The 17179-nt window shown below is 47.4% G+C and overlaps 3 protein-coding genes across 6 annotated transcripts in view; 2 read left to right on the top strand and 1 right to left on the bottom strand.

The window, feature by feature from the left end:
• The window catches only part of KCNAB1 (potassium voltage-gated channel subfamily A regulatory beta subunit 1), a 45140-nt gene extending 35319 nt beyond the window's left edge, over window positions 1-9821 (top strand). For both annotated transcript variants that reach the window (XM_088171109.1, XM_088171110.1), the window contains exons 9-14: window positions 1162-1247; window positions 2846-2966; window positions 3791-3885; window positions 6088-6208; window positions 7794-7882; window positions 8445-9821. In XM_088171109.1, coding sequence (XP_088027235.1) covers window positions 1162-1247; window positions 2846-2966; window positions 3791-3885; window positions 6088-6208; window positions 7794-7882; window positions 8445-8534 — 602 coding nt within the window. In that variant the 3' untranslated portion in view covers window positions 8535-9821. The remainder of the gene's footprint in view (window positions 1-1161; window positions 1248-2845; window positions 2967-3790; window positions 3886-6087; window positions 6209-7793; window positions 7883-8444) is intronic.
• Window positions 9822-12052: 2231 nt separating this feature from the next.
• On the bottom strand, window positions 12053-15607 carry SSR3 (signal sequence receptor subunit 3). The gene is made up of 5 exons (XM_014886172.2): window positions 15328-15607; window positions 13990-14116; window positions 13465-13563; window positions 13107-13238; window positions 12053-12451 (listed from the first exon to the last, which is right to left on the bottom strand). Exons 1-5 carry the CDS (start codon window positions 15464-15466, stop codon window positions 12385-12387), a joined length of 564 nt encoding a protein of 187 aa, XP_014741658.1. The 5' UTR covers window positions 15467-15607; the 3' UTR covers window positions 12053-12384.
• Window positions 15573-17179, top strand: part of TIPARP (TCDD inducible poly(ADP-ribose) polymerase) — a 25860-nt gene continuing 24253 nt past the window's right edge. The window contains exons 1-2 of one of the 3 annotated variants that reach the window (XM_088171105.1): window positions 15573-15738; window positions 16899-17040. The gene's annotated coding sequence lies outside the window, so the exon portion shown is untranslated. Of the gene's footprint in view, window positions 15795-16871; window positions 17041-17179 lie in introns of those variants that run through there. The other 2 variants (XM_088171106.1, XM_088171107.1) reach the window with 2 other exon arrangements.

Raw genomic sequence — 17179 nt, 5'->3', positions numbered from 1 at the left:
AAAGGCAGCAGAGCCCTGAGCCCAGTGGGCACAGAGGGGTTTTTTGGGGCACTGCAGGCTCCCTCCAGAGGGATTTGGGGTGCTCAGAGCTGCTGGGGCAGCTGGGCAGTGTCAGCTCCTGCCTCTGCCATGGGAAGAGCTCACAGAGGTGTGGCAGTGCCCCAGAATGATTTTATTTCCGTTCTCAGAGTGAGTTTAGCTCATTTTTCCTGTTTTGTGGGCAGTGGTTTTGTCTGTGCTGCAGCCCTGTCAGAAATTGGATTTATCATCACAGCCTGGGCAGGGGGGTCGTGGCTGCTCCTGGGGACTGTGACACAGGGCAGGGATGGATGAGATATTGGGAAAGAATTCCAGGCTGGGAGAGGCTGGGATGGAATTCCCAGAGCAAATGTGGCTGCCCCTGGATCCCTGGAATATCCAAGGCCAGGAGGGGCTGGGACAATGGAAGGTGTCCCTGCCATGGCAGGGGTGACATTTAATGAGCTTTAACATCTCTTACAGCCCAAACCAGCCTGGAATTCCATGAAACTGAAATCCCTGAGGGATTTTTCAGCCCCAGGGAGGTCTGAGGGGCGAAATCCAAGATCCTGTCCTGGTGTGGGCAGCCTTGGAAGCTTCCACATCCCAGGGAACAAGGAGGACCCTGGCACTGACCTGAGGGTGACACCTCGGTGGAGCAGGGCTCAACCATCCATTCCTGCAGCTTCCAGTATTCCTGCTAAAAAGAGGCAGACCCAGATACGTCCTTTCAGGCAGCAAATTTAAAAAAAAACAAACCCAGAATTTATTTTGAAGTTTATTTTTCCACTGTGCTGCCCTCTTGTGTTTCTATTCGAAAGAAGCGTTCTCCTAAGGCTGTGGTAGGCAAGAGCGAGGTGGGAAAAGCAGTTTTGGGAAAAATAGTTTTGGAAAAGCAGTTTTTAAGAACCAGTTTTTAAAAAACAGTCTTTAAGAAGCAGTTTTTAACCAACTGCAGGGCCAATCTCTTGATGTTTGCACTGAGGACGCTTTTCCAGCCCCAGCTGGGCAGGAGAGCAGAGCAGGAGCAGCTCTCAGTGCCCAGCACTGTGTGTGTGTGTGTGAGGTGTTTGGAGGTGGGTTTGGTGCTGGAAATGTGGCCTCTGGGCATTCCTCACGTTGCTTTTTTTGTCCCTTTTTCAGAAATCGTGCGGGCGATGACGCACGTGATCAACCAGGGCATGGCCATGTACTGGGGCACGTCTCGCTGGAGCGCCATGGAGATCATGGTAAGGACCCAAAATCATGGCAGTGACCCTAAATTCCTCCACAAACATCACAGGCTCGTGTCCATGGTAAGGGGAGTCAGGATCCAAAGTCCTGGCAGTGACCCAAAATTCATCCACAAACACCAGAGATTTATGTCCATGGTAAAGGGCGTCAGGATCCAAAATCCTGGCAGTGACCCTAAATTCATCCACAGGCACTGCAGGTTTATGTTCATGGTAAGGAATGTCAGGATCCAAAATCCTGGCAGTGACCCAAAATTTGTCCACAAGCATCACAGGTTCATATCAGGATCCAAAATTTGTCCACAGACACCAGAGATTTATGTCCATGGGTAAGGGGAGTCAGGGTCCAAAATCCTGACATTGATCAAAAATCCATCCACAGACATCACAGGTTTGTGTCCATGGTAAGGGATGTCAGGATGCAAAATCCTGGCATTGATCAAAATCCATACACAGACACCAGAGATTTATGTCCATGGTAAGGCAGGGTCAGGAAAATTCATCCACAGACATCACAGGTTTGTGTCCATGGTAAGAAATGTCAGGATCCAAAATTTGTCCACAAGCATCACAGGTTCATGTCCATGGTAAGGAATATCAGGATACAAAATCCTGATATTAATCCAAAATTCATCCGCAGACACCACAGGTTTGTATCCATGGTAAGAGGTGTCAGGATCCAAAATTCTGACATTGATCAAAAATCCATCCACAAACACCAGAGGTTTGTGTCCAAAAAGGAGACACAGAAGTCCTTTTACTTTATTCAAATAAAGGTAGAGGCCATGGAGCATTCCCCTGGGTTTTCTCACATTTTCAGAGGACACATCCTCCTTTTTATCCCAATTTCCCTCTCTCTTTCCTCTCTGGCTGAGGTACTTGAAGATGTACAGACTTCCCAAACCCCTGATACCTGAGATTCCCCTCTAATGTACAACCCTCCCTTTACATTCTTAATCCTTATAGAATTCATGGTTTTCCCCCCATGGTTTCTTTCCTCTTTCAATATCCAATTTCATTTATCAGCAAACCTACAGTTTGTTTGTCAGGAGAGCCCTGGGCACGTGGGATTCCACTCCAGCCACAGCTTCCACCCCACACAACTGAAAAACCTGCTCCAGAATGAGCCTGGTGCTAGTTAGGAGAAGATGGGCTGATATTTGGGGGTTTGGGTGATTTATCTGGGTTTGTGTCACTTTGTGTTTGACTGCAATCAAGGCTTTCAGTTTTACTTTTTTTTTTTTTTAACTTATTTATTTTATTTCATTTTTTTTCCTGGCTCATTGAAGGGGTGGAATGAGATGGGTTTTAATGTCCCACCCCAGGCTGTGGCTCCAGGAGATGCCAGCATTGCAGCATCCTGCTGCTCCCCTTGCCAAGGAACACAAATCTTGCCTTGGCCATCTCGTGTATGCCCAGGGAGGGTGTCCTGGAGTGTCCTGCAGCACATTTCCATTTATTGAGGTGTTTCTGCCTGTCCTGGGGTGTCCCCTGCAGCACATTTCCATTTATTGAGGTGTTTCTGCCTGTCCTGGGGTGTGTCCTGCAGCACATTTCCATTTATTGAGGTGTTTCTGCATGGTTTTCCTCTGCAGGAAGCCTACTCAGTGGCCAGGCAGTTTAACATGATCCCCCCCGTGTGTGAGCAGGCCGAGTATCACCTGTTCCAGAGGGAGAAGGTGGAGGTGCAGCTGCCAGAATTGTATCACAAAATCGGTGAGTGTGAGCCTGCTCTGCCTCCTGCATTCCCTGCAACAAATGCAGAGAATGGGCTGGGGCTCCAGCTGGGACCAGGGACAAAGGCAAGTCTCTGTCTAGAGATATAAAAGAAAAACCAGATTACTGTGCCTCTGATGAAGAAGTATTGCTTACTATGATATAATTACATAATAATAATAATAATAATAATAATAATTTGATCATTATTAATAACTAAATGTATTAATAATCATGAGTATTGATTTTATTCTAATAAAATTAGTATATAAGTATACAATATATAAAATCTATAGTATATTACAATATATCATATATAAGTATTATATATAGTACATAATAGTATATAATTTTATAATAGTATATATTATATATACACTAATATATAGTAATAATAATGTAGTTAATAATATAATAATATATAATATATAATTATATATAATAATATACTAATATATAATAATATACTCATATATTATATATAATAATATACTAATATATAGTAATAATAATAGTATATATGATAGTATATATAGTATAGTGTGTATATATATCATATATATAGTACCTATTAGTATTAATAAAATATATTAATAAACATAAGTATTAATTGGCTTGGCTGCTCCTTACTCTCTGAGATTCACGTGGCCCATTGAATAAAATAAATCCTAAATACCCTTAAGGGAATCAGCAGCATCTTCCTGGAACACAAACAAGCAGCCCTTGGTTTGCTTCTGGTTTAGTTTTTAAGTGAAGGTGTATTTTTGCTACAGCCCTGGTTTGTGCCACTCCCCTGAAATTCCCTTTTTCTGTGTCCTCTGCAGGGGTGGGGGCAATGACGTGGTCCCCCCTGGCCTGTGGGATCATCTCAGGGAAATATGGCAACGGGGTCCCTGAAAGCTCAAGGGCTTCACTCAAGGTAATTCTGGGGCAGGGCAACAGCAAAGGGGAAAGGGCTCCGGGTGGGAAGGCAGGGCTGGAGCAGCTCCACACTCCAAAGAGCAGCAGGATCTGGCTTAGGACCAGCTCAGGGTCCCGTGCAGGGAGCTGGGGGGGTTTGGGGCAGCTCTGGGGGCTCCTGGCTGATGTTAATCCTGGGTGTAAGAGCCTGACAGAGACATGGAGATTTCAGAGGGCCCTTAAAATGCTGTTTATTGCACAGATGAGGTTCCAGCAGTTGGGGGTGAGCCCAGAGCTGCTGGCTATGGGCAAGCCCTGGGTCCTGAATCCCAATTCTATTCATGTTACAAAGCATTATAAACTTTGCATTACTGAGCATCTTAATACATGGCTGCCAATCAACACCATACACAATACTTTTTATATTTACATACAACTTATCAACACTGCTAAAATTACTATCTAAAATTACCACATTATGTCAGTGACTAGCCAATCATGGGAGTTAGTAGCCACATGTTAAACTTTGGGACTTGTTCTGCAGTGGAAATTTCTGAGATCTTTACTTGCAACATTGGCTTTCTTGTTTGCCCGTGAAAATCCTTTTGTTTGGTAAAAATCTTTTGTTTGAGGTGGATTTATCCTTTGCTTTAAGTCATAAAAGCCCCTTCCACCTCACTTGCTCTCTGTCATCTGGTTACCCAGTCAGGCTGGCTCAGCAATTCTTTCCTTCTGTATCAAAACTTGCTTTCATTCCTATAAAACCTTCTGCACATCTGTAAAACTCCTCTGTTAAATTCTCATCCTTCCCAACACCTGGGATTATTGAGGTTGGAAAAGATCTCCGAGGTCACAGAGTCCAACCATGAATGGGTGCAGCTGCTGCCACTTCCCTGAACCACAGAGGTCCAACAGACCTGGACATCATTTCCCTGGGAGCTGGGATGGATAGGGGTCTGACAGGGAGGTCTCACAGATGTGTATGCATAGCAGAGAGATCTTTGAATGTAGAATCTGAAAAAGGAATAAAAATGAAAGCAAGTTGTGATATTTAAAAAAAAGGTTGCTGAGCCAGACTTACTGGACAAGTAAGAAGGCAAAGGATATGTAAGCATGTGAGTTGGAAGGGGTTGTTATAGCTCAGAACAAAGCATAAATCTACATTAAATGGAAGATATTTGTACCAAGCAAAAAGATTTAATAGGCAAACAAAAATGCCAATGTTGCAAGTAGAAAAATAAGTCTCAGAATTCTCCACTGCAAGAAAACTAAAAAGGAACTTCTAGCTTCAACTGTAACACACTGACTTTTTGTAATTGGAGAATAGAAACATGGATATGGTAATGTTAGTAATGATAGGTTGTAGGTAATGGTAAAAGTATTGATTGATTGTTGTGTATTAAGATGCTCTGCAATGAAAAGTATAAAATGCAATATAAAGTAACCAGAACTAGAGTTGGCTTCAGACAAACCCACAGCTGAGGTGACAGGCTGGGCTGGGCTCTGTCACCCATGACCCATGAATTGCTGAATCCTCTAGATGCAATAAAATTTTAAATAATAAATAAATTGCTGGATCATCTGGATACAATAAACAGCATTTTAAATAACAAATAAATTGCTGGATCATCTGGATACAATACATAGCATTTAAAGAGCCAGTCTGGAGTCCTGCATCTCTCGTTTCAGCTCTTACACCTGGGTACCAGCCCAGGCCACGGGGGTGCTCAGCCCCCAGCATCCCTCCAGTGATCCCAGCATCCCTCCAGTGATCCCAGCATCCCTCCAGTGATCCCAGCATCCCTCCAGACACCCTCCAGGCCAAGGCCAACCCCACTGGAGACCCATGGGCTGCTGGGGGCTGCCCTCTCTAACAGGTTTGGGCATTCTGGTGTCACCACAACTGGGTTTCACCACAATTATCCTGATTTTATTATTATTGGGTGTTATGGGGTCCAAAGAGAAAACTGGGGAGAGTCCAGGCTCTGGAGTGAGAATGAAACCAGAGAGCTGAGGACAAGAAGAGCCATTCTGGTCCTGCCCTCGTTGCTTTGGGCAGCCGAGTTTTGTGTTTCTCAGCCTCTGTGACCTTCAGGCTTGGACGTGGCTTTCCAAGTGCTGCTATTTATATACATTTATAGATCATAATTACAAACTGCCTTGAACTCCCCGTTTTGGAGGATGAAAGCTGGCAGGCTGACGTGCTGTGCTTGCTCTGCAGTGCTACCAGTGGCTGAAGGAGAAGATCATCAGCGAGGAGGGCAGGAAGCAGCAGGGGAAGCTGAAGGACCTGTCCCCCATCGCCGAGCGCCTGGGCTGCACGCTGCCACAGCTGGCTGTCGGTGGGTCCCTGTCACACCCCAGGGGTTTGAGGGGGCTTGGTGTCCTGGTTTGAAAGCCAGGGGTCTGCTAAGAAAGGCAGGAGCCTCTCTTGAAATGGACAATGTAAACCCCCTCCCTCCAAATTATTATAGTTTTGAAATTAAGGAGCTCTCAGGCAAACACAGAGGAATAGAAATAACAGTTCTTTACTGGGAAAATGCCAATAGCAATGCAGTATTGCAGAGAACAAACCCAGAGCAGGGGCAGAGGGAGAATCCAAGGTGCCCCCGTCAGTCAGTCAGGGCTTGGTGCAGTCCCATCCCATGGTGGCTGCATCCTCCTGCAGTGCCAGATGTGGTTCTGCTGGAGCAGGGCTCCTGCACAAGGTGCACTTTTCCTCCAAAGCTGCAGGGATGATGTGGAAGGCTCTGGTTTTCCTCTGGGATCCAGTGGGAAAAGGCTGCTCTGCTGTTCCAAATCTCCCCTTTGATCTGGGTAGGAAATGCTCGGCTCCTGCCCTGGCTGGAGCATCTCCCAATGGGATGATGGAATTTGATCAGTTAATTAGTGGGACCTAATAGAATGATGGAATTTTATCAGTTAATTAGTGGGACCCAATGGGATGATGGAATTTGATCAGCCCTGCCCTGGGACTCCATGGCCATTAACAGGAGAGATCTCCTGGAGGGAGGATGGGCTGTGGGAAGGATAAAGAACACTGCAACAGCTGGGTTAACAGCTGGAACATGAGCAGAGAATATCTCCACAGAGATCAGGATCACTGCCCCAGATGGTTTTTAATAGATGGTGACAGAATCCACACCCCTGGTCCCATCCTGTACTGCAACCTAAGACACTTGGGAAAGGCCAGCACAGAAAATGTGCTGTCTTTCCATCATGGTGTGGTCCAGGCCTGTAGCTAGAGATTTGTTTGTCACTTAAAATGTGTAAAGAATTATTGATCCTGGAGTGGTTTGGTTTGGAAAGGAATTCAAAGCCCATTTTGTTCCAGCCCCTGCCATGGGCAGGGACACCTTCCACTGTCCCAAACCCCTCCAACCTGGCCTGGGACACTGCCAGGGATCCAGGGGCAGCCACAGCTTCTCTGGGCAATAATTAATTACAACAGGATTGTTCCCAGCAGCAGCAGCAGGCTGTGACCCACAGGGTCAGAGTGTCTTGGGCATCCCCAGGGTCCCAGCTCCCTGTTTCCCTGGACATTCCCTCCCCCCATGAATCATCACCTTTGTGGTGCTGGGCTGGAGGATGAGGGAATGCTGCTCAAAATGAGTTTTGGGGTTTTTTTTTCTAATAATCATCTTTATGCTGCTGAGTGTTGAGGCTGGGAAATACCACAGAAAGGTGATCCCTGCTTCAACATGAATTCCTGTGATAGGGAAAAACCAAACCCCACCATCAGGAGAAGTGCTGGGGCAGGGACCAGGCTCAGGTGGCACATCTGTGGGGTTTGATATTTGAGCTTTGTGTCTTCCCCTTGGTGGTGCCAGAGGAGCCAAGTTGAGACAAATAATGTGATTATTTTCAAGCAGAGACACAGGCCCTGTGAGCCCATGTGTGTTCCTGACCCCTGTGCTTTGTTCCCAGCGTGGTGCCTGAGGAATGAGGGGGTGAGCTCTGTGCTCCTGGGATCCTCCAACCCCGAGCAGCTGATCGAGAACCTCGGAGCCATCCAGGTGAGGGCAGGGGGGAGTGGCACCACCAGATCAGCACCTTCCTTCTCCTAATACTGGGATAACACTGGGATTTTGTCTGTCAGCTCCATTAACCAGTCCCATCCCTGGTGTCACCATGGCTTGGCACCATCTGGGGTCACTGCAGACATACCCAGTGACACGAGGGTGGCAACAGCAGCTTTCATGGATCTGAAAATGCAAGGGATTCCAGGCTGTGCTGTGACAGATTCTGTGCTGTCACCTGCTCCCACCTTAATTATAATTATTCCCTGTTGTTTTTCCCCAGTCAGAGCTTTCTCTTCCTCTGCTGTCCTCGCCACCAGCTTGTGGCTCGTGTCCCACTGCAGCCAAGCAAAATTCCACACAGAAAGCTGAGAGGCTTTGCTGTGATTCCCTCCCTGGGTAAAGATACTCCAGTGGTTTTTCCTTTGAGGGAGAAAGTTATTAGATGAATGCTTAATATCTGTCACACACAAGAACCCCAGAGGAAATGTACTTGGATAAAATCTAGGTTTCATTTTGGAGCTATCTCGATTGAACATTGCTTTCTTCCACCCCCCAGGTCCTTCCAAAGATGACATCCCATATTGTAAATGAAATAGATAATATCCTGGGCAACAAGCCCTACAGCAAGAAGGACTACAGATCCTAATGCAATGCATGAATTTCCTGGACTGCATGGTTTAGAAGTGCTCTGTACTCCAGTACAGCCCTGAATTACTCTCATGAGAATCATTCAGCACTTGCTGCTCGGTGTCTACTGTCACTGGATCCTTCGAGATGTGTGCTCTTGCTACTACTCTGCAGTGAATTTAAAAGCACAGTTGATCTCTCTTCTAACCAAGAATAACCTTGTATTTTCTTACCTTCTTGACCGAGTTCATTAATTTTTACTTTACTCTTTGCACCTCATGCTTGTGCTGTGACAAACACTTGTAAAGCAAAAAAAGAAAAAAAAAAAATTTATAACCTTCAGGTACTTGGTAATTAAAGAAGGATGTACAGTTCTATTTTTTCAATGAAGAAAAGCCAGATACAACTTCAGGTTTTAATAAAACCACGTTCGGGAAATCTCAACTATAAAGTTTCTTCAGGTTAACAGATGGAAGGGGCAAGCCTAAACTTTGCTTTTTTATGCTGAATATAAGCTCTAGGATTTCTTTGTAGTTGAATCAAGGCTGTAAGACAGAACTAGGTAGCAATTAGATAGTTCAGCTCCTAATTTTGCAGCTGTTCCAGCTGTGGAGTGCTCCTGGGCAGCACCCCTGGAGCAGTGCTAGGAAGCCCAAACACGCATGTCAGGTTACTGAACACAACAGCTCTGCAAAGTTCTACTTCTCCATAAACCTTAAACCAAGAAAGCCATGATTAAATATTGGGTTTTGCATCTATAGAAACCTGCCTCTACTTCTGCCTGCTTGTAGACAGAGCTACTGCAAATTTCAATATTCAGGAGCTTTTAAGGATATAGATACTATAAATATATACAAAATATAGCTGCTGAGAACTGCAGGAACAATCAGGTACAGACTCCAAAAGGCTTTCTCTTGCTTTGGAACAGGGGATAAGTAAATGCATAGACACATTTTAAAAACAGATTTTTGTGAGCATTTACAGGAGTTGACAGGAAGGATTTACATCTGCCCAGCTCAAGCCCCACGTTGTATCTTCCCATGGATTTGCTCTGTACCATGCTCCTCTGATTTCAGTCTGTATTTCTCCCAGCCCTGCTGGGATACAGCTCTGTACAGTCTTTGTAGGACCCCTGTACTCTCCCTGCCCCTGCAGTGCTCACCTGGGCCAGGTGAGCAGCTCCCACACCTGAGTGGTCTCCTCCTGTGTTTGAAGCTGTGGTGTGTGTCAATGACTCTGCTGTACATGAGAAATGCAGTCTGACTGGAATTCTGCTTGGACACAATAAAAGCATTTTGTGCATCTACCCTGCCAGCTGCAGACCTGTTACTGACACCAGAGCTGCTCTGGGCTTTGTGCTGAGGATGGGGGGTGTTGTTCCACAGGGAACCTTTCCAGCTGTGCCCAGGGAACCTTTCCAGCTGTGCCCAGGAGGGACAGGAGGGAGCTGGGCTGGTCCCCAGGGAACACAGCAGCCCCAGGTAAGGTCTGTCCTGGTCTGAAGCTGAAGGGGGCAAGGTTGGATGGGGTTTTGGGGAGGAATTGTTCCCTGGGAGGGTGGGGATGGATGGGATGGAATTCCCAGAGCAGCTGTGGCTGCCCCTGGATCCCTGGCAGTGCCCAAGGCCAGGCTGGAGCAGCCTGGGACAGTGGGAGGTGTCCCTGCCACGGCAGGGGTGACACTGGATGGGTTTGAGGTCCCTTCCCAGCCAAACTGTTCTGGGATCTGGCCTGAAGTGAAGCCAGTGCAGCTGTCCCCAACCCCTCCAAGGTGACACTGGCCAGTCCCAGCCAGCTGAGGTGGAGCCCACCTTCCCCTGCCCTGGGAGCATCCCCCACTGCTGCATTTCCACTCACTGTTGTTCATTTTTACAATGGCTTCAACCATTACACAGTTAACAGCTTTATTAATTTAATACAATTATCCTCCCAGTTGCAGACTAATTCTTTTTCCTCCCTCTGGAGGTACAATTTAATGTTCTCTCTTCCCCTTCTATGTACTTGGGAATCCAGGAATGCATTAAAACTAGATCAATTCCCAGCTTTAATTGAGGAGATGGCATTGTCCCTTACAGGCTCTGAGGGCAATGTGAGGCCAAGCAGCAGCTCAGCTTTAGGTTAACCCTCAGCATTAGACTAGAGAAATATAATTTCAGTATGTTATGTTGAATTTTTTATTTATTATTGCAGCTTGTAGTGGGGATTGCAAGAGAAAAACCAAACATCACCTCTAAAGAAAAAAAAAACCAACTGAAAAAGTGAGCAAAAATCTAACCAAAAAAAAAAGCCCCAAACTTTTCTGTGAAGGCTCAAGATGAGGTTTTTTGCAGAACACAACCCACCCCACCCACCCTTCTTTTGTTTCAGGCTGTCAGTGCTCAATGTTCCCTCTCCAGGAAAATTCTGACACTCACTAAGCTCTGGGCCTCAGCAACTGTCAATACCAAAAAAGCCCTAAGAGAAGATGAAAAGCTGGTAATAAAAGACTCAGTGAGCTGACAGCAATGACAGAAGTGCTGCTCCCAAGAAGTCTCCAGGCAGATTTTCTGGAAAATACACCTGGCTGAAGGTGTAAATACACCTGAGCCTCCCAGCCCAGCCAGGAGAGTGAGTTTTAACTTTTTTCAAGGGTTTGAATTCAGTACTGGGGGTTCTGAGAGGAACAGAGGTAAAACAGCAACATCAAAGAACTCCCAGAGGAGCCAGCCTGGCTTTGTGCTGGGCTCTGCCTGTTCAGAGAGGTTTGTTAAAAATCTCTGAGCTAAATACTCAGCCTAAAACCCATCAATTATATCCCTTATAAATGAGGCCAAGGAAAGGGAAATTGTCCAAGGCAGGCAGCACATTCCATTTATGCAATGTGTCCTTCCAGTGCTGAATAGTCAGGCAGAAGGGATAAAGAAAAATCCATGTATTTGGAGAGAAGACAGTTAATTAGAGAGTATTAAATGACCAAAAGTACTTGAATTTGTCAGAAATAGAGCCATTACTGTCTGCTACTGCTCCATTTTACTCTATTTTCCATTTAATCTTACTGAAGCCAAGATGAGCAGAGTAATTGTTACAATAAATCTGATTATAAACTTTCTCTTTCTTCTCTCTTTAGGATCCCAAGTCTGTAATGGCAGGATCTGTAACAGGGATTCCATTAATATCAGTAGAGTCTGGTATTTAAGAACAGCTGCTCCAGTGCTAGGCAGAAATGAAGGCACAGGATTGTCTGATAAACCCATTATTAAAAGCCAGCTAAAGCATTTTTCTTAAGCTGTGCAGGGAGACTGGCAGCGTTTTTTATTTACTTACAACTTTGAAGATTAAGGAAAAAAAAAAAAGTACATTCAAGCCACTCCAAAAGTGTTTTCCTAGGAGATTTAGGTTTTGTCTTGACTCCAATCTACTCGAAAATATTCTAAGGAATATTTCAGCTTGTAGAAGTCTCCTCTTCAGGAAGCAGAAAGAGCTGACAAACCTAGATATGAAAATCCCTAGGTTTTTTGTTTTTTTTTTTTTTGAAATGAAGATTGAGAATATAAGGAATCAAATAGCCAAAAAAGCTCCTTTTTATTACAACTTTTCAAGTCACAATGATAAATGGATTGTCCCCAGGGTGGAGCTGCAGAAAGGTGATGTCTGCTCCCAGCCCACACCCCACTCCCTCTCTCCTTGCTAAGTAAAAAAATCCAAAACTGAGTAACTCCAATATCAAATACCATGTAAAGATACCAAAAGTAAATATAATTCAATTGGATTCAAACCCTCCCCACATTTTCCTCATGCTAAAAAAACAAAAAAAATAATATTCCTATTCCACCCTTAGGCATTTTCATGGCAGGTGAAGCCTCTCACAGAAACTGCTGAGGGTTTTGTGGCTACTTGGATCCTGTGGACAGCAGAGCAATCAGTCCTGAGGAAGCACTGATAGAAAGGATGTAGTTTCTGTAGGGAACAGGTTAAGGAATTGTCAAGATCCTTCCTTGGTACACAACAGTTAGTAGGAGTTTTAGGAAAATGAAGGAATTGAAATGTTTTTTTTCTCTGTAGTTCTAAACTGAAATATTGCAAGCTGGAACAGAGTTTCAGAACTCACCTTCAGAATTAAGACATCCATAAAGTTAAACCTGTTCTCTTACAAGTTTTATAAATATAGATTTTGAATTAACTGCCTTGTTGGCAATACTAATTTATTTACTAATTATTTATTTATTATTACTAATATCCTTCAGGAACAAAACATTTTACTTGTGAGTTACTGGAGTTATCCTGTCAGGGAAGAACTCCTGGCAACCATCACTGACACAGTGTTTCTGCAGGAAACTGAGCTGTGTCCTCACTCCAAAATTGCAGGGGAAGCAGCAAAGCCAGGAGAATTCCTGCATACTCTCCAAATAATATCCTAAAAACGTCTCATGTCACATTCACGTGGGTGGGAGGCTTTTTTTTTGGTAAATTATTATTTTTGTTTCAACACTCTAAGCTGTTGTACTCCAATGAGCTGCACTTCCCAACAGAGGAATGGCAACAACTACAGCTAGTGGTGACAACTTAACAGGAGTGTGGGGCTGTGGGGGTTTTAGGGTGGGATAAAGGATACACAGTGGGGTTGAAGTTCTTCAGCACAAAAAAGGAAGCAATGATGACCAGGACCAGAAAGAGGGTGTTGTTGTAGAAGATGGAGAAAGTTGTTGCTTCATAGTCTGCAACTTCATTTTTCTTCCACAGAATCCTATAAGAGCGAGTGGAGACAAAATTTCCAATCCATTTAAATCAATGGATATCACACAAACCTGGAATGGTTTGGGTTGGGAGGGGCCTTAAAGCTCATCCCATTCCACCCCCTGCCGTGGGCAAAATGCAGAAAAAACAGTGCCAAGCACAGAGCCAGGCCAGAGCCTTACAAACATTGAAGGCAATCCTACAACAATGGGGAGAAGGAAGGGGACAGAGCTCACCTCTCATCCTTCTCCTTTCGGGACATCTTCCTGTTGTCTGCCTCGGACAGCTTGCGAGTCACCTCCTTGGAAACTGCATCTTCTCTTTTCTGGGCCACTCTGTAAGCACCAGCACTCATGTCACGCTTCAAAAAGGGGAAAAAAAAAAACCCCACAGCCCACCCTGGCATTACAGGAAGGGTTATGTGCAGTGAAGAATTCAACTTAGCCAAGATACCGGGCAAGGTGAAGGGACAACAAGAAATAATTACAGCAATTACTAAAAGCAATATAATTCACGTAACAATATAATTTAAACATTATTTTTGGTGATACTCAGCGAGCACAATGGTGGAGTTAGTATTTCACCATACTCTTAGCTGACAAGATTTGACTATAATTACAAGAGAACAAAAGAAACCACTTAGGGGATACTTCTGTGCAAAATACTTTTTGGAGCAACATTTCAGGCTTTCTTATTAATAAAAAACTACAGTAGTAAATGGTGGTTTTGTGAAATTATTAAATAATAAATTCAAAACTTACTTGTGTTTGAGGACAAACTTGACATTTTTGTATGCAAAAGCCACGAGATAGGTACTGATAAGGGTCATGACACTGTACAGAACTGCAGACTGAACAAGATCCATGTGCCATATTCTCCAATAAAGCCCTTAAAAAAAAAAAAAAAAGAAGAATGCTATTTAAAGCAATTTCTCTCCAAGAAAAACGTCCCTTACTGGAGCCCCACACAGGATCTGAGCTCTGTAATTCCACAGCCTCTGCCCTGAGCAAAGCCAACTCCTCCAAAATCACTTGGGGGTTTTCCAGCTGCATTAAAAATACTTTGGAAGGGGGAAATGAGCTTTGAGCGCGGCTGAAAGAGAAAGGGGCTTTGTGAGAGCAGCGCTGCTGCAGTGACACGTCAGTAATGCTGCCCTGCCGGCCGGGCACGGCACGGCTGGAACCGGGATCGACAGGGCTGGAACCGGGATCTCATAGGGATGGAAACGGGATCCTATAGGGCTGGAACCGGGACCGATAGGGATGGAACCGGGATCTCATAGGGCTGGAACCGGGATCGATAGGGCTGGAACCGGGATCCCATAGGGATGGAACCGGGATCCCATAGGGATGGAACCGGGACCGATAGGGCTGGAAACGGGATTCCATAGGGCTGGAACCGGGATCGACAGGGCTGGAACCGGGATCCCATAGGGATGGAACCGGGATCCCATAGGGATGGAACCGGGACCGATAGGGCTGGAAACGGGATCCCATAGGGCTGGAACCGGGACCGATAGGGCTGGAACCGGGATCCCATAGGGCTGGAACCGGGATCTGACAGGGCTGGAACCGGGATCGATAGGGCTGGAACCGGGATCCCATAGGGCTGGAACCGGGATCTGAAAGGGCTGGAACCGGGATCCCATAGGGCTGGAACCGGGATCTCATAGGGATGGAAACGGGACTGATAGGGCTGGATCTCATAAGGACCACAACCGGGATCCAATAGGGCTGGAATCAGGATCCGATAGGGCTATAACTGGGATCCCACAGAGCTCAGAACCAGCACCCGACACGGCCAACAGAACAGGATCCGACAGGGACCGGGGCCAGGATCCCACAGAGCTCAGAACCAGGACCCGATCCCACAGGGCTCGGAGCCGGGCTCGGAGCAGCAGCCCCGGGATCCGCCGCGAAAATCGGGACAGGGCCCGCGGTGGGCGCTGGGGAGCCCCGATCCCTCTTCCCAATCTCCCCATCCCCTCAGGGTCTCTGGCCCCTCTCTCAGGGTATTTTTCTCCCCTCAGGGTCTCTGATCCCCCTCTCCCAGGTCTCCTCTCCCAGGTCTCACGGCCGCCGCCCCCCAGGCCCGCTCACAGATGGGGATGGCGGACACGATGAAGGCGTTGCCGAAGAAGAGCGCGGAGGATTTGGCCGAGAGGTTGCGGCTGAAGTCCTGCAGGAGCAGATCCTCCTCGGACTGCTGCCGGCCGCCGGGGCCGCCTTTGGGAGCCATGGCGGGACCGGGACAAGGCGGCGGGACCGGGACAAGGCAGCGTCAGCGCGGCCCGAGCGGCTCCGGGTCAGGGACAGCGGGCGGGGCGGGGCGGGCCCGGCGGGCGGGAGCGCTTCCGGAGCGCGGCCTGATCCCGGCACGGCCCGGCCTGATCCCGGCTCTGATCCCGGCTCTGATCCCGGCACGGCCCCGGCCTGATCCCGGCTCTGATCCCGGCTCTGATCCCGGTACGGCCCGGCCTGATCCCGGCTCTGATCCCGGCTCTGATCCCGGTACGGCCCGGCCTGATCCCGGCACGGCCCCGGCTCTGATCCCGGCTCTGATCCCGGTACGGCTCGGCCTGATCCCGGCCCTGATCCCGGCTCTGATCCCGGCTCGGATCCCGGCTCGGATCCCGGCCCTGATCCCGGCTCTGATCCCGGCCCTGATCCCGGCACGGCCCGGCACCATCCCGGTCCTGATCCCGGCACCATCCCGGCACCGTCCCGGCCCTGATCCCGGCACCGTCCCGGCCTGATCCGGGCCCGATCCCCGTCTGGATCCTGGCCTGATCCCGTCAGGATCCCGGCCCAATCCCGGTTCTGATCCCGGCCCGATCCCATCCCGATCCTGCCCTGATCTCAGCCCGATCCCGACACAATCCTGTTCCGTTCCCAGCCCCAATCCCATCCTGATCCCATCCCGATCCCCATCCTGGTCTCGATCCCATCCCGGTCCCGATCCTATCCACATCCCGTTATCCCGTTATCCCATTATCCCATCCCGATGTAGCCCCGCTCCCTCGTGGCTCAGGCAGGTGAGTCCGGGCGGGCCGGGGTCGCTGGGGGTGTCCCAGTTGGGCTGTGGGCAAGCAGTGCCCACTGGCCCTGTTTGCTCTCGTGTTTCCCCCGCTGTGAAAATCCACCCTCCAGCTCCCACAGCACAGTTTCTCTCTTGTTTCAGGCTTTTAGAACCATTCCTGCTCTTCCCCAGCTCCTCCCCAGCCTGGGGAGCAGTGCAGTGCCCTCCCTGCTGCTCGCTGCTTTTCACTTTGTGGTGCCAGCCCGCAGAGATTTTGGGAGGAACATCCTCTTCATATCTTTAACGTTTTAGTGTAAACTTCATTTAGCAAAGCATGTATTTTTCTAAAATTTAATTCAAATAATTTCCCCCATTTATTTCCCTCCAGCTACTAGTGTCCTTTACTTCCAAGAAAACACTTCAGGTGCATGCCATGAGGAAATGCTACATGGGAATGAGATTAAATTTACCTGAGGTTAAATATGATCAAAATGAATTCATTATGAGAGAGCTTTATACAACACTTGAGTGCAGTAGGACTCTGCTTTTTGAGCTCATAATAAATTTCCAAGAGCAAAGAGAGCAGGTTTTAATTTCAGAGTGTGTTGATGCAGTGTGCTGACAGGATCTGTTGATGCCATGTTATCTGCAGGCAACCATGGGAGTTACTCTGCTGGCCAGACCTTCCTGCAGGCTTGGAAATCCCTGTCCTGCAGGGATTCCCAGGCTGGCTTTGGGGACACACCAGCCTGTCAGATGAAGCACAGGAGCTCTGGGGAGCAGCAGGAACACCTGTGAGTACCATACCTGTGCTCAGAGGGCAGGTGTGCAGCTCCCCAGCTGCCACAGCAGGAACCCAGCCCTCTCCTCATCGTGGAATCGTGGAATGGGTTGGGCTGGGAGAGGCTTTAAAGCCCAGCTCATTCCAGCCCT

This window comes from Sturnus vulgaris, chromosome 10 (genome assembly GCF_052056855.1).
Source record: "Sturnus vulgaris isolate bStuVul1 chromosome 10, bStuVul1.hap1, whole genome shotgun sequence".
NCBI classification, from domain to species: domain Eukaryota; kingdom Metazoa; phylum Chordata; class Aves; order Passeriformes; family Sturnidae; genus Sturnus; species Sturnus vulgaris.
The sequence above is the reverse complement of the archived record's forward strand: the minus strand, read 5'-3'. Positions and strand labels throughout refer to the sequence as shown.

What these genes read in the sequence shown, in the direction of transcription:
- SSR3 (XM_014886172.2), bottom strand. Translation starts at nt 15,466, where the DNA reads ATGGCTCCCAAAGGCGGCCCCGGCGGCCGGCAGCAGTCCGAGGAGGAT. An exon ending in CGAAAGGAGAAGGATGAGAG is followed by an intron (nt 13,239 to 13,464) that starts GTGAGCTCTGTC and finishes TCGCTCTTATAG; the next exon opens with GATTCTGTGGAAGAAAAATG. An exon ending in AAGAACTTCAACCCCACTGT is followed by an intron (nt 12,452 to 13,106) that starts GTATCCTTTATC and finishes TGTTCCCTACAG; the next exon opens with AAACTACATCCTTTCTATCA.